Source organism: Heliangelus exortis, chromosome 7, assembly GCF_036169615.1.
Source record: "Heliangelus exortis chromosome 7, bHelExo1.hap1, whole genome shotgun sequence".
In the NCBI taxonomy this organism is placed as follows: Eukaryota; Metazoa; Chordata; class Aves; order Apodiformes; family Trochilidae; genus Heliangelus; species Heliangelus exortis.
Genome location: NC_092428.1, coordinates 7933914 through 7948946, shown reverse-complemented (window position 1 = coordinate 7948946; position 15033 = coordinate 7933914). Strand labels below are relative to the sequence as shown.

General features: G+C 35.0%; 1 protein-coding gene across 1 annotated transcript in view; it reads right to left on the bottom strand.

Annotated features, from left to right (window-relative positions):
- ADGRA1 (adhesion G protein-coupled receptor A1) overlaps positions 1-15033 on the bottom strand; it is a 241772-nt gene that overhangs the window by 195749 nt on the left and 30990 nt on the right. Inside the window, exon 2 of the mRNA XM_071748609.1 lies at positions 6785-6856. Within this exon, the coding sequence (XP_071604710.1) occupies positions 6785-6856 (72 nt within the window). The remainder of the gene's footprint in view (positions 1-6784; positions 6857-15033) is intronic.

Here is a 15033-nt window from a genome sequence, read left to right as displayed (position 1 = left end):
TTGTGCATGGGATTGTCTTGACCCAGGTGCAGAACCTTGCACTTGGCCTTGATGAACTTCATGCAATTTGCATGAGCCTACCTCTTCAACCTGTCAAGGTTAAAACTTACATTTAATTTTTTTTTTTTTTTCATAGGAAAGGAAATGAGAAATGTCAGTCAATTGATTTCAAGTGAAGAGATAGAGACATAAAAAAAGATACCACTGGGTTTCAGAAAACTCTCTTGGAAGGACAGGACATAGTTTGCATTTTTTTTTCTGATACTGACTTTTGAGTAAGAGTTACTTACTTTTACTACCACAATTCTGCGTGTCTATTCAGAACTTGGTCTCTTATATTTTGTGTATGGACACTACCAGATGAGACAAACATCAGTCTTCTTAACAATAATCATGCTAAAGATTACACTGCACATGAATACAAGAAATATTTTGTTGCTGTTGTTCATTTGAAAAGGTTATTCCTTCAATAGCCTATATATATTAGGGATCAAAATCACAAAATACTGAACACAAAGACTTTGCTATCAACTTGCCTCACAGCTCACTTCACAAGATTAGCTCAGTTACTGACCAACTAACACAAATTATATCAGCTCGCCTCCCAGTGAGCTGCTCTGTCACTTCATCCAGGCTGCCCTTAAATTATATTTCTGTTTTTCCTACTTCTCCTACTCGTTTGTCATTTCTTTATAAAAAAGACGTACAGCTTGCATCAGTCCTAAGGGGTACAGTTCCACTTTATCATTTCAAAAAGACTCTCTATTATGTGAATACAAAGAGCTGAAATGAAATACTGATATCTAAGATAAAGATTTTCCTGAAATTACAGTGTCACCACAAAACATTTATATTTTGCCATGCTAGCATTTCCAAGAGAAATCTGTTTTGTCAGGGGAAAAAAATGCAAATACTTACACTCAAAAGTATAGCAATGCAACCTGGCAAACCACTGACATCTTAAGTATCATTACTATACCACATACATACCAGCAGTTAGCAACTTCATGCCCAAGCTGAAAACACAGCTTCACACCAGAACTGGAGGAATGTAATCTCAGCAGCACATTCGGAATGGTATAAATGCCTGTCACGCCAATGAGAAACGCCTGCGAGGGAATGCACTGCTGGCAAGTCTTATGTCTTATTATGAAGCATGGAACTAGGAGCAAAGACACGGCCTGGTAGCCCATGCTGTTTCTATCAGAGGGAAAAAAGTACCACAAGAACCAGAAAAGAGAACAAGTCAAAAAACAGGATTAAGGTAGAAAGAAAAGATGGAAACCAAACTCAGTTCTGGACTCTTGCACTAAAACTATGGGACTGATTTCACTAACCTGCTTTTCAGAGCTGATTACTGATATTTTTAAACAGAACTTTCCAAAAGGAAATATCCTCAGATTTTCGAATTTCTGCTACTTTTTAAATTTTCTATAACACATTACAGTGTAGCAGCTCTACACAAGTAGACATGCAGGGTATTTTCCTGTTGTCTTATCCTCTAAAATATGAAGTATGCGATTCTAATAGTATGTATTGTGACTTTGTGCTGGTAAATAACAAATAACTAGAAAAAAAAATACATTCTCTTCCTGTCAGACTGCATTACAAGGGCTTTGATAGTTACTTCATGCTTGTAAGACTTACAGTACATATTCGTATTAGAGAGAGTAATGTAATTTTCTTTTTAATTTCCAGTTCTGCTATTTCTGACAGTCATATTAAGAAGAAAAGGAGTTTTATAATTCCTGATATAATGCTAAGTCTGTCTTTGATAATACACATGAGGATACAATAGGCTGTGGAATATTTAGAGTCTGGGGAAGTTTGTTGCTAGCTCAGTTTGGGGTTGGGTTTTTTGGGGGGGAGGCATAAAAAAAAAAAAGTACATATTCAGCTTTTGCATTATTAAATGAGTAACTTATTGTGTAGACATGGGATGCAATCAAGAGATCCATGAAGGATCACAGAATTAAAATGAAAGGGTAATTTTTCTAATTGAGTTTGGCTTGTGACAGTGCTCCTGCCTCTATTTCTCCTTCCTTGGGTTTCTCACAGTTTCTATGCAACAGCTGCAAATTATTTATCTTCCTCTGTGTGATTCATTAAAATACTGTCTGCAACCAAACAAGATTTATTTGGAAACACATTTCACCCTGCACTCCTTTATTTCTACATGAGGATCCACAGTGAGTTTTCCAAGTCCAGTTTTTTTTTTTTTCCATGATGTTTTCAAATGATCCTTCAGGTCTGCTGTTGCCACTTAAGTCACCAGGCACGTATTTTTGCCAAGCTACAGTAGTCAGGGCACATGTGGATCTCTCTCATCTTATACATAGAACAATGAACCCAGAAAATACACATATTGCAATGATAGAACTAAGAGAAGGGGAGTATCAGTCCTGCAAATTCCTAGTGCTGAGTCAGGATTTGGTTCATTACATTAATGCTTGCTTGGCATATTTCTAATTTCACAGAAAACAAAATATTTGCAGTTGATCAGCTACAGCTGATTTCCATCCATTAAAACAAACAAAAAAGTTTTTTTAAGTAGACCTATTTCCTAGCAAGATTCCATCTACTTTTAATGACAGTATGCTAATAAAACTGTTCTATATGTGGATCCATCTTATTTGTATTTTCCCTGTGATGCTTGATTACATAGTGCTACATTACTGGAAGAACAGACCAAATTTATGCCTAGACTAAACCTGAATCTGAAAAATCTATCAAGAAGACAACATGAGGATGACCTCAGACATGTCCCCTTCAGCCCTGCTAGCACTTCTCACCATCCTCTCAAGTACAGAGAGTTCAAGCACTGCCTCAGCCTTGTCACTAAAAAATCCTTGTCATCAAAGATGACAGGTTTGAGAGTCCTCTCCATCCCTGTGTGAGAACCAGACACACCATGTGCAATTTAGCATAAACGTGCTTGGATTTGCACCATGAGATTTACTAACAGTTGCTTCAGCTCTTGTAGTCAAAGCTAAAATATTTTTGATACAGGACAATTTTCTGCTATAGAACCTGCCTCTTCACTGCTTACAAAAGGGCAAGGTTTACGTTTGCTACTTATCTAAGAACTGAATTTTTGTGACATGCAGAGCTGCACAAAATACAGCAAGTGAGCATCAGTATCATTTGTCTGAGCTCATGTATTTGTGCCCACTAAGCCTGCTTCACAGGCTAGAATTACTCTATCTATATAAAGTAGAAATGTATAATTGGTAATAAACATCAACATACACTTTCTTTCAATGGTTTTGCTCTCTGGATGCATTGAGATCCCCAGGTATTACTGGATTAGGAGATACCAGGTAAGCAAAACTATTTCACAGATGAAAAACAGAGAGAGCTAGAGAAAGATCAAGTAATGTGATAAAAATTGAATAAAAAATTATGGCCAAATTTGAAAGAAGAGGGTCCCTGATTTCTAACCATTAGTCTTAAATAAAAGTCTCTTTTTTCCAAAGATTTTCTTCTTTCAAAAGATTCTTTTAACATTAATATGTAAGTATTATATTACCTGGCTGTTATGCTTTGTTTACAACATGTGTGAAATTCCCTATTTACACAAAAAACCTTTATGATTAAGACATATTAATTACCTTTAAGTAGAAGATGGAATACCTAAAAAACCTCCATATTTAATTGCATGCAATGCCTAAAACAGCATATTTCAGGATCAGATGATGACAAAATAGATTTGTAAATAAATAAATGCTGTCAAGCAATGAAATTGTTCAACTTAAAGTCAGCTGGAAATTTATCCACTATGAATAAAATAATGTTAGCTAAGTAAGATGATAGGGGAACTCCTTCTCATTAGAACATTACATTTCATTTGTAATAAATTTGTATTTTTGCATCATTTACAAAATGTAATTCAGATGTTTTAAATGTTAATGAGGAATCCACATTTGATGCTAAAAAAAAGGTCTTCAAAGTGAGGAACTGAAGATATTCTAGAGCTACAAGAATTATTTTTGCATCTCCTATCAGTTTGATATCAGACTTATACCAATCTCACTAATCCCTGCCATTAAAATTATATCATATTAAAATTATTTTATAGAAATTGGATTTTAAGGAACTAAATAGATTTTATGGAAAAACTACTTTTTTTTTTACATGAGTTTAAATATTTAGCAGTAATTCATTTAAATGTTACAAACTTCAATGACAGATATATGAAGTTAGATATTTAAAGAACATAGTCATTTAAATGGACATCTCTATCTTCTGGCTGTATCAGAATAATCATGACATTGGTGTTAGTGAATTATGTGACTAAAATTACTACAATGACAGAGGATCAGGCCCCAAAGGAAGGAAAATCACAGAGAACCTCAGATGTTACTGCCACAAAGCAAGTTTGGCAGTGGCACATGCAGAAGGAGCCCCAGGATGAGTAGGGAATCTGGTCCTAATCCATGTTTTACTGGGTTAGTGCAAGCACAGATGAAAATATCTTTCCATACCTGAGAATCACATTCCTGAACAATGAAAAATATCAGAAGGCTAAGCATCTTTGTTTATTAAGGTATGAAAAATACAGCCCAATTTACCAGCTTACCACTAATTTTCTTGGTAAAAATTGACTTTCTCCATGCTCTACTATGAGCCTTAAAAATATTTATTTCACATAAATCTATTCTAATTTCAGGTGATAAATAATTGCTATATGGATAAATATTTTCCTTCCTCTTTCTGATGTGTCTGCTGCCTGATGTATATTCACAGCTTTCTCCCTTCCCCTCTCTCTGTATTTGTAAAGCTCTTCATTTTCTGAGTATGTCCTCATACATACTTCACAAAATTATTCATAATTCAAGTGAGACCTGGTCAAGTAAGACTGATCCATTCAAATAAAAAAAAATAAAACAAAAAATAAATTCAATGCTAAACTCTTACAAATACTTCCATATTATTTTGTCTAAAAACTTTTCCAAGAATGTTGGGAAAATGTAACAAAGATTCTGTGAAACAGTCACTGTTGAAGCATTCGTGCCTGGTATGATTTTCTTCTGGGTCCACTGTGAAAAATGTGTAATCTTGCTTAGTGATCTTTCATCTCAATTTCCCAAGGAAACAGTGCTTATGCAATCATGGACTGTTTCTGTATGTTTGTTTATTTTAATTTGCTGGTTTCCTCCAAATAGCTTCTGAACCTGTTAAAGAGTTTCAGCCACAGGAGACAAAGGAACAACACTCTCAGTAAACTTTGCCCCTGTAAACTTAATGAAAAAGCCCATTGGTAATAAAACAGAGAGCGAGACTTCATGCACTTCAGAAAATGCCAAGTGCAAGATCAACCCCACTAAGCACCAGGAAGGCCACAGCAGTGAAGCACCCACAATAGACTCCTCCCAGCTAGAGATAACATGAGGGCAGAGAGGGACAGGCTTTATCCAGGCAGCTGTGATGCACTGACTGCTGTGGAGGGTAGGAAAAATAGTAGTGTGGATACTAGGTCAGACACAGTTTTGTGCCAGCTGACATCAGGATGAGAGCCTAAGATTTAGATTTTTAGTCTAGATCTTGAAATTGATCTGGACCATCTGGCCCAACAACTTCAGTCCTTGTCCCTATTAACATCATGGCTGGTCAAATATTCTCAAGCATAAAAAGACCTTCCACAACTGTTTCTAATTATAAACTGTTTCTAATATTACTTTGCCACACACTGCTCAGAGACAGCAATGCCTTTGGGCCAGGCTCCATTCCATACACTGCCATGATACCAAATACCTGCTTTTACACACCCTTTACATAACTGTTCCACTATGTTTACCTGAACCATTAGCTTTACCTGAACCCTCCAAGGTGCAGTTAGAATATTCAGCTCTCAGTATCATATACTTACCCACCTTATTAGACAACCATAAAGAGCAAGCACATCACACACACATATATAGTAAAATATTAACGAAAGTTGGTTTTACTATAGGGTTTTTTTTTATATGGAAATATTCATACAATATATAATACATTCATGGATCCAAAAATGTAACAACTACTTCATATCAACAGTTCTACATAATGAAGGTATTCTTACAAAGCAATATAAAAATAATCTAGCTTAAGCTGCAGGAGATGTTTTAAGAGACACAATATAATTATTCATTTTAGATGCACTGGCAAAGAAGTTGCTTAGAGACATAAAATGAAGCCTTTAAGACTTGCTCACATGAATATTCTCAAATGAGTGACCTATATATACGGAAAGCAGTGTTACTACAGTATAGCTGTTACTGCTTATTTTTCATTTGAAGCTTCTCAATGTTTTCTTCCCAACTCATCAGTTGCTCCTGAGCTCTTCTTACTCCCTCAAAATACTGACTAGAAATACAGTCAGGTAGCTCTATCAATGTCATTGTCTGCTTCAGTGATAAATGCTGTCAAATTTCTTTAGAATATATTTAAATTTAGAATATAATTAAAAATAGAATTAAAATGGAAGTATTGGAAACCACTGAGTTAAATTACCTAAACTATATGTCAGGTATATTAGTGTTATTGTTACATATACCAGTCTTCACTGTGATAGTGTACATAGTGTAGTACAAGTCTTTGACTGGATGTTTATTTTAGTTCCAAATTGAGCTTTCCTGTGTTTTCCAAGTCCATTCCCCTTCACTCATTTTTCTGCTGTTTCTTAACTTGATGACTGCCTAGAAACCCTGCAATACAGTTCAGAAAATCTCAACTTTATTATCTGATGTTTGGTTTTATATTTAAAATATAAAGACTTTTTAAATGAGGCTCATCAGTTACTTACAGTCTCTCCAAGGATCTCAGTCCAAAGAAAGAGCCATTCTTCAACCATAGGATCTTGTTGTTACTCAGAATCCTGTAAGTCAGGAAAGAACATGGTTAATGGAACATGATAATTCCACTGATGAAAAATATGCAATTACCGTTAATGACGGCTGCGTAAAATAATAATCACAAAATTCTCTGCTTCATTTGCATTTTCCTATCATAACAGCAAATAAAGATTACCATTTCCTGAAGTGCATAGTTTCTTCTTTATTAAAGAAAAGCACATTCAAGAAATACGCCCATAAACAAATTTTGGGTTCAACTTTAAAACTACAACACTGACAAATGCCCACATACCACTGGTACATTCTAAATTACCACTGGCAAAGGTACTTGTTTACTTCCCAGTCAGCAAAAGGCTGATTAAAAAATTTCTACTAGATTAGAGGATAATACAGGCAATTTGCAGTGGGTGCTGTGGCAGGGCTGTAAAAACAAATGATATTAAATGGTTGAAAGATACAGAGCAATGCAGTGTGGTTTAGAAGCTCAAGAAGTATCTTTTTCAATATATCTAGTGATTACGCAATGCACAGAATAAGCACTTTTCTCTGAAAAAAATTAATTCAAACTCCTTGAGAAATTATTTTTAATGTAATATTTACAATAAATTATACTTGTCAAGTTCACAAACTCCGTTTCAAAATAAGAGACATAGTTTCTTCCTTTCAAAATAAACTTTATGCTCTTAACTAGAAAACCTGAGGCACTGTAAATAGTTCTTCTTATTTTTGCAAAGTTTTAAAACAATCTGTTCAGGAAGGCTATCTTAAGCTATTTTATCATTTCCTATTGTATATGAACAGTAAGTGCTTTGTTCCAGCATACATCTATCTCAAGCCCAGGTGCAAAATACAATAAGTAACACTGACCCATACTGAAACAGAAAATATTTTTTGATGTAGGAAAGTGAAAATACTGTTATGCTAGTAAGATTTTGACAGTTATTCAAGTTATTTCCAAAATTCATCAACACGTGTAAAAGTATTGTGATGTAATTTGATGGCCCAGTGTCAGAGAATGTGGAGAATGGAGCAGCTCAAATCTGACCTGCATATTATCACACTGTTGTTACAGAATACACTTGTGCTGCAATGATACTCCCAGAAACAGTCAGCATAACACTCAAGTGGCAATTTCAGATCAGTCATGAACACTCATGCACACAGAAGGCTGTTTATGACAAAAATTAAATACACTCCAATACACACACAGCCTATTGCCATCAACTAAGAAACTCCACATCTCACAAGGTCTTCCTAGTGAGATCCTACTCAGATGAAAAATCAGTTGTATGACAAGCTATTTCATTACCAAAGTTCCACTACCATCTTAGCAATATATTTCAGCAATGATATGTTGAAAGACCACAACTGTTTGAATTTGTCTTAATTTTTCAGATTTTATGAGCTTTTTAGTCATACAGTGACAAAATTTGAAAATTGTTTCAAAATTCTGCTATCTGAAACAGAAAATGTAAATACATAAAGTGTTCTATTATTTTATTCTTTCATTCAACTTCTCTTCTGAGGCTGCACAGAACTTGTGTCTATCAAGAAAAAATGAAGTTCCAAAACTAAAATTGCCTTGGCTTGGAAAGATTAACCTCATAAATTCTTCTTCACATTGGGTCACTTGGGTATATTTTGTGTTACAGAGACACCAGCTTTGAGGTCCATTACAATGACAGTAGATATAAATATTATATTTGGACAGTTCTGCAAAGCCTGATTTGCAAAGAAACATGCAGTTCAGAAGTCTCATCTGGCCTAAATACACATATCTCTGCCTTTGAAAAATATTCTTGGTGCCAATTTGTTTTTCCAGCTTTCTATTCATTCTGCCCAGAAAAAAAGAGGGCAGTTTGAACTTTGCTGGCAACTCCAAGAAAATGCAACTCAAGTCAGCAGCACACAGGTCTCCTCCTCTCTACTTCTGGGTCTCCTTCTGTACAGCCTTAAGCAAGCAGACTGAAACCAGTAGCATTAAACCACATAGAACAAATTAATTGAAATTAATGAGACCTATCTAACCAATAATATATCACAAAATAAAGGAAAACATTTAGTTCATAAATATACCACTCAGTAAACAAAGCTCATGATCTCCAATACTGCTATCTCATTTAGTAATTTGCTTTTTTTTCCCTCAAAGATAAGATGAGTCTTGAAAAATATAAGACACCAAGAAAGTAAGAAACAATCATATTATGGAAATTTGCTATGTAAATTTGAGTTTCTCAATGAAACCTTTCAAATCTTTATACCAGACTTTCACAGTGACTTTCACAAAAAGAACAGGTTTCAAAAACTAAGTTACCTTCAGGCCTTTCTGTCCTCTACAGTGCCAACTAAAATTCAGGTTTTATAAACAAATACAGGTATTATAGTTAAAACTATGATTCTTTTCCTGTTCGGAATCACAGCTATAGAGAATCCTAGAGTTGTAACAAGGTCCATGGGGGACAAAACCAAAATACGTTCTCTAACAATTAATACAAGTTATCTACCTTTCGTTCAGCTGCTTGGCCTCCTACATAGGAAGAATGTACCTGGTTTTAATTAACTCTAGTGATGTTCACCAACTTGCAATGGTCTGTTATCACGAAGGATTTGGTTTGCACTGATTCAGAGAATTGTCAGTTGAAAGGAACCTGTACAGATCATCTAGTCCAACCCCCAAACTCATTCTGTGAATATCAAGAATTAATTAACATTAATTAATAATTTTCAGGGTTGGAAGATATCTTTAAGATCATCTCATTCCAAACCTCCTGCTATGGGCAGGGACATCTCCCACGAGATCAGGATGCTCAGAGTCCAGCCTGGCCTTAAAAACTTCCACAGATGGGGCTTCCACCACCTCTCTGGACAAGCTGTTCGTGTCTCACCACCCTCATGGTCAAGAATTTCTTCCTAACATCTAACCTAAATCTACCCTCCTCTAGTTTGAATCCATTCCCCCTAGTCCTATCACTGCCTGACATCCTAAAAAGTCCATCACCACCTTTCTTGTAGGACCACATCAGATACCGGAAGCTACAATAAGGTCTTCTCAAAGCCTTCTCCTCTCCCGACTGAATAACCCAAATTCTCTCAGTATGTCCTCATAACTTCACTGGAAAATTTAAATCACATTATTGAATCACAATAATGAATCATTTTGTAAGTTTTTGATGCAACTCACAACATTCTTCCATTCTAAGGACATCTACTGTAGGAATGAAGGGAGGAAAATTTTGGGTTTTGTGTTCAATATTCTAACTCAGAAATTAGGCTAAACTATAGATGATGAAAAATCTTTTCAAGTAAACAATTCCTGGTGAAACTGTGGCTCTCTGTGCTGAAAATACACTCATAATTTTGTATTGCATATTCAGGAAAGTAACAGAATGGACATGAAATGTATGAAGTGTGGCTGAAATAGTTAAGTATCTCTTTTCCCTGGAACACAGTCACCTGCTTACAGGCAGGTGTTTGTAAAGACACCTGCAGAACTTTTTCATGAAAATAGAGCATGAAGACATCCTTCTCTTGTACGAAGAGATGAAAAGGTTCAGTCAGTAAGTGAATAAGAAGAAAACTGCCATTTATGTCTTTGGTTTTGGATAGCTTATAACGCAATAATAATGTTCAGCTGTAACAGAATCTCAGTCACTTATAATCGAAGATTAAATATACTTGGATTTTTAAAACAAATCACCACCATGCACCTGTTATGATTAAGTATTTCTCACATTTATTCACAGCATTTTCACTTGTCTCTTTTTTTTTTTTTTTCTGATGTGCTTGTGAATCACAGCAATAAATATTGCTACATACTGCAGCTAGGCAGTATGGCTGGTTTATAATAGCAGCAGTTTACAGCTGGTTTAAATAATTATCAGTTTCTAGTTATGTGCTAAGAATCTCACATTTTAAATATTTTACTTTGACAATAAAAGCAATAAGCAAATAAGCAACCTTTACTTCAGAGAAGTTATTTTCCAAAACTAAAATCCGTCTCAAGTTTTAATTTAAAAAATAAATACATGTTTCATGGGAAAACCTTCTTAGACAGCATTTATTTTAAAGTTCAAGTTTGCAAACTGCCCTTGCACTATATATAATGATCCATAACCCAAGGTCAAAATGGTGGTACTTTCTGATCTAGACCTCATGGCATATATCTTAAAATAGTCCTGTGGAGCAATCCACTAGCCAGCACCACATTATAAACTGCTTGCCCACTTCACTGATCTTTTCACAACTTATGTCTCAGCTGCCTCTTCTCCCAAGACACTCTAGGGACAGTTTAACCCAGGGAGCATATTCAGAAGAATTTAACTGTACACCAAGTTTGTACACCAAGTTTGTCCTTCCTGGCCCTGTGCAGCAGGCCCTCCAGCACTATTTCTGCAGGCATCTGGAGCCTTCAAACACTCTCATGACCTACAGTGATATTGTAAAGTATGTCCCCTGTACATGCAATTTCACAGCAAAGAGCATGCTAACAACTGAGAAGCATGGATGGTCAACAAGCCATTGCTTCCCCTATCTTCAGTACCTCTTTCTTTAGCAATAGACATATGGAACTGTTCAAATGGGCCACAAGCCATCTCTCTAGTTTTCTTTCTGGCAATCCCATTAGAAATAAACAAACACAAATTCAACACAGTGTGCTTAACTGGATGCTATGACTTTTGCTGCTGTGAAACTATGAAAAGTGCAAACAAACATAGAGACCCCTTAAGAAGTGGGAAAGAATCTTTTCACCATGCCTTCAAGGTCAATGGACTTGGGTTCATTGAGAATTAGAAAGGAAGCTGGTACTGAATTCCACCCATAGTGGTGATGCATAGTGATCATATGAGGAAGTATGATCCATTACTGAAAAGACATATTTCTGAAATACCCACACAGGAAAATAAACAGAAACAACAAGGAAAAAGGAAAAAAAAAGAAAAAAAGGGAGAAAAAGAAAAAAAAAAAAAAAAAAAAAAAAAAAAAAAAAAAAAAAAGAGAGAAGAGAAAAAAAAATTTAAAAATCCCAAACTTCATGAAAAAAGAGTAAAATGCCAACTTCCACCTGATTTTCTGCTGGGCAGCCCAGGAACTGATTCAAGCCAGTACTGACCCAGTCCTATGTTTATGCTGATAGATAAACTGAACAGCTGGAATCTAATAAATTAATCCCACTGAAATAGTTTCTCTAAGACCCTCTCTCTGAGACCAGATAAAACCATACTGAAGTACTACAAGAGACATCAAACAGGAAATCAAGAGTACCTGTCCCTGATGTGCACTTCCTTTTAATTTCTGTGTGTTTTTCAGCTTCCTGAGTAAAAAGATATCTTGGATGAATATCCAAGATCATTTGACAGAAGACAGAGAGGTCAGTCCATTAGGATTGTACACCTGCTACCTCTGTGTGGGAGTTGTGTTAAGAAATTGTGTTTCAAGTTCTGCAGTTTCTCTTACATACTGATTTAATTTCAAGCAGAGGAGAATATCTTTGATTTTAAAACAAAAAAATTAAGTACTAATAGTACTTAATTATCTACATGGACACCTGGATAACAGCTAATGTGGTTTAAGCTCTTTATTCTCATTACACCTGGCATACAGTTAGATACAAAAGTACTGTGAGCTATGAAATACTTGGACAGTGCTGGGAAAAAATGTCTGAGAAGAACATTTAATTTCTTTATGGTATCAGAATAAGACTAGGATAATTTACAATGAAATACTATAGTGTGAAATGAAAAACCGCTTTTAAAGTTGTAACTTAAAAGGTTTTACCTCCTTGTTAACCACAATATTGCTTATTCCTACAATGTCCATAATCCTTTGAGAATAAAAACAAATTGAGAAGGAGCCTGAAGCACAACCGTGGTAGGAATAGAAATGAAAAAAGCATGCCTGTTTTTTGTGACACACAAGCAGGTATGTGGAGCTGTCATAAAATATGGGTAGTAACCGCACTACTTTTTTCCTCCAAATTGTAGACTAAAGCTGAGTTACTAACTAAGACTTCAAGGTTTTATCAGAACAATACAGATAAAGTGGAAGTCATAGAACAATAACAGAATTGATTGAATAAGTGAAAAGAGAAAAATGACAGCTCCCCAGATGAATGGCATGTGACACTTAACTATTTTCATAAAATAACAGAAAGGAGGAAAAACTTGTAAAAATATCAGATTTATAAATTTAAAACAGCTATAAGCCAATGAAACCGTAACAGGGTCCTAATTATCCTTCTAATTAGAACAGTAACAACTTAAAAGGTATTTCCAGATCTTGGAACTATCTGATGATAGTAAAAGAAGCAATGAAACTATAAGCATCAAGAAATTTCCCTGTAGAAAATTATTTAAAGTCCTTCCAAAAATGCAAAGAAATGCCAACAGACTATCATACATTTAATGGAATATAAGAGAAACTAAGAGACCACTCATGCAATGGAAACACAATACTGCTTTTGTGAGAAGCCAGTGTCCAGTAGTCTCACTTTCAGTAATTCAAAATATAAGGCAAATTTTTATTTTTGTTGCTTTGGTGTTCATACTGGTAGCTTTTCATCAATAGCTCTCTAGGGTGATAGGAGAGACTGCTAGGTCACATTCCAAAGAACAGTGCCAGAGATTTCTTGCATAAATCAACACACAAACTAATTTAAGTAACTAAAATCATAGTAAGCAGAACTTCTCTGTAGACAATGTGAAAATTCAAACAGTAAAACAAAATATCAACATCACTATCAGTACACACATCATCCTCTCCCTAATACTGGTTCAGTGGTATTAATGCATTAACAAAAGAAAGCAGCAAGGTCACTTTCACGTTGAAATCTTAGTATTATATCTTAACAGTGAGGAGTTAAGTTCCTAGCTTTTGAAACAAGCCCCCTCCACTACAGGGTGATACTCATTAACTGAATAGGACAAGAAGCAGCAGGAATCAAAGCATTACTAATAGGACTGGAAGTACTTCAGAAAAGGAATGTAGGTTTCTACTATATGACTGCTCTCAAGTACCAGCAAATTTCTGAAATAGATGATTCTCTTAAGTAAAATATTTTTTTCAACAAGAACCTTGAGATGCAAAGGTTTTATGTATAGACTAGTGAAGTATCATACCGGACTCAATGCTCAAAGTTTAATCAATTGTACTGAATAAAGTCAACACCTGGAAAACTTATGTTATTACTGGATAATTGTAGAAAAAGGTTTGACAATATAAACAGTGAGTAGAATAAAATTATGTATTGCTATTTCCTGAAATCATAGAATATTGAAGTGCTGAGGATATAAAAATGTGATGAGTCATTACTATTTTATACATGTGCATGTATTTATAACATCATTAAAATGTGTAGATAAGTCTTGCTTTTAGAAATTTTGAACTTGAGTGTAGATAACTTTTTCAAATTTAATCTGAAAAAACTAACGTGATCTCTTGATAAGATAGCATTTTCATTACATCTTTTGAAAAAGAGATAATTTTATCTAAGAGAACTATACCTGTGGCTGCATGGTTTTTATTGGAGAACAGTTATGTGTGTTTAACTTTCTGTGATGGGTCCTACTAAGTCTAGCAGAATTATTTACATGAATTACATTTATTGTGTGCATTAGTTTTCAGAGATCAAAGATTCTACTGTCAACATTTTCTTTGGAGAAAGGGAGGAATTGTTCAAAGCTCTGTCTAAAATGAAAAGGAAATCCTTATGTCTGAACTTTTAATAAAACACCATTTCTACAAGCATATATAGGCAATTGGTGACAGCATGGGTCTGCACGCCTTGTTCGTGGTTTTGCCTTTTACACACTGCACAGCCTTTATTCAATAAAAATACACTTAAAATGCCTTTTTTGTGGGAAACATGAGTGATACAGAATGCAAAAATAAATTCTGAGAACGCTGGTGTACTATGAAGATAGATTTAGTGAAGTTATTGTTCATAGGAGAACTAGCTTTTGATTTGCCATTCAACTTGCTTGACACTATGGGGAAATTACATTCCTGTATTTGTTTCTTTTACACAACTTTTAGTTGCAAACAACACCAGGAGGAGCAGACCAGCTGAGTGAACAATGCCGAACAATGTTCAGTTTTAAGCATTTCAGTTTGCTCAGCACCAATAAGACCAGAGCTGAAAAGCACATTTATCCGGTAGGACAGGAATTTTTACACTCATCTCAGTTGAGCTAAGGAATTCATA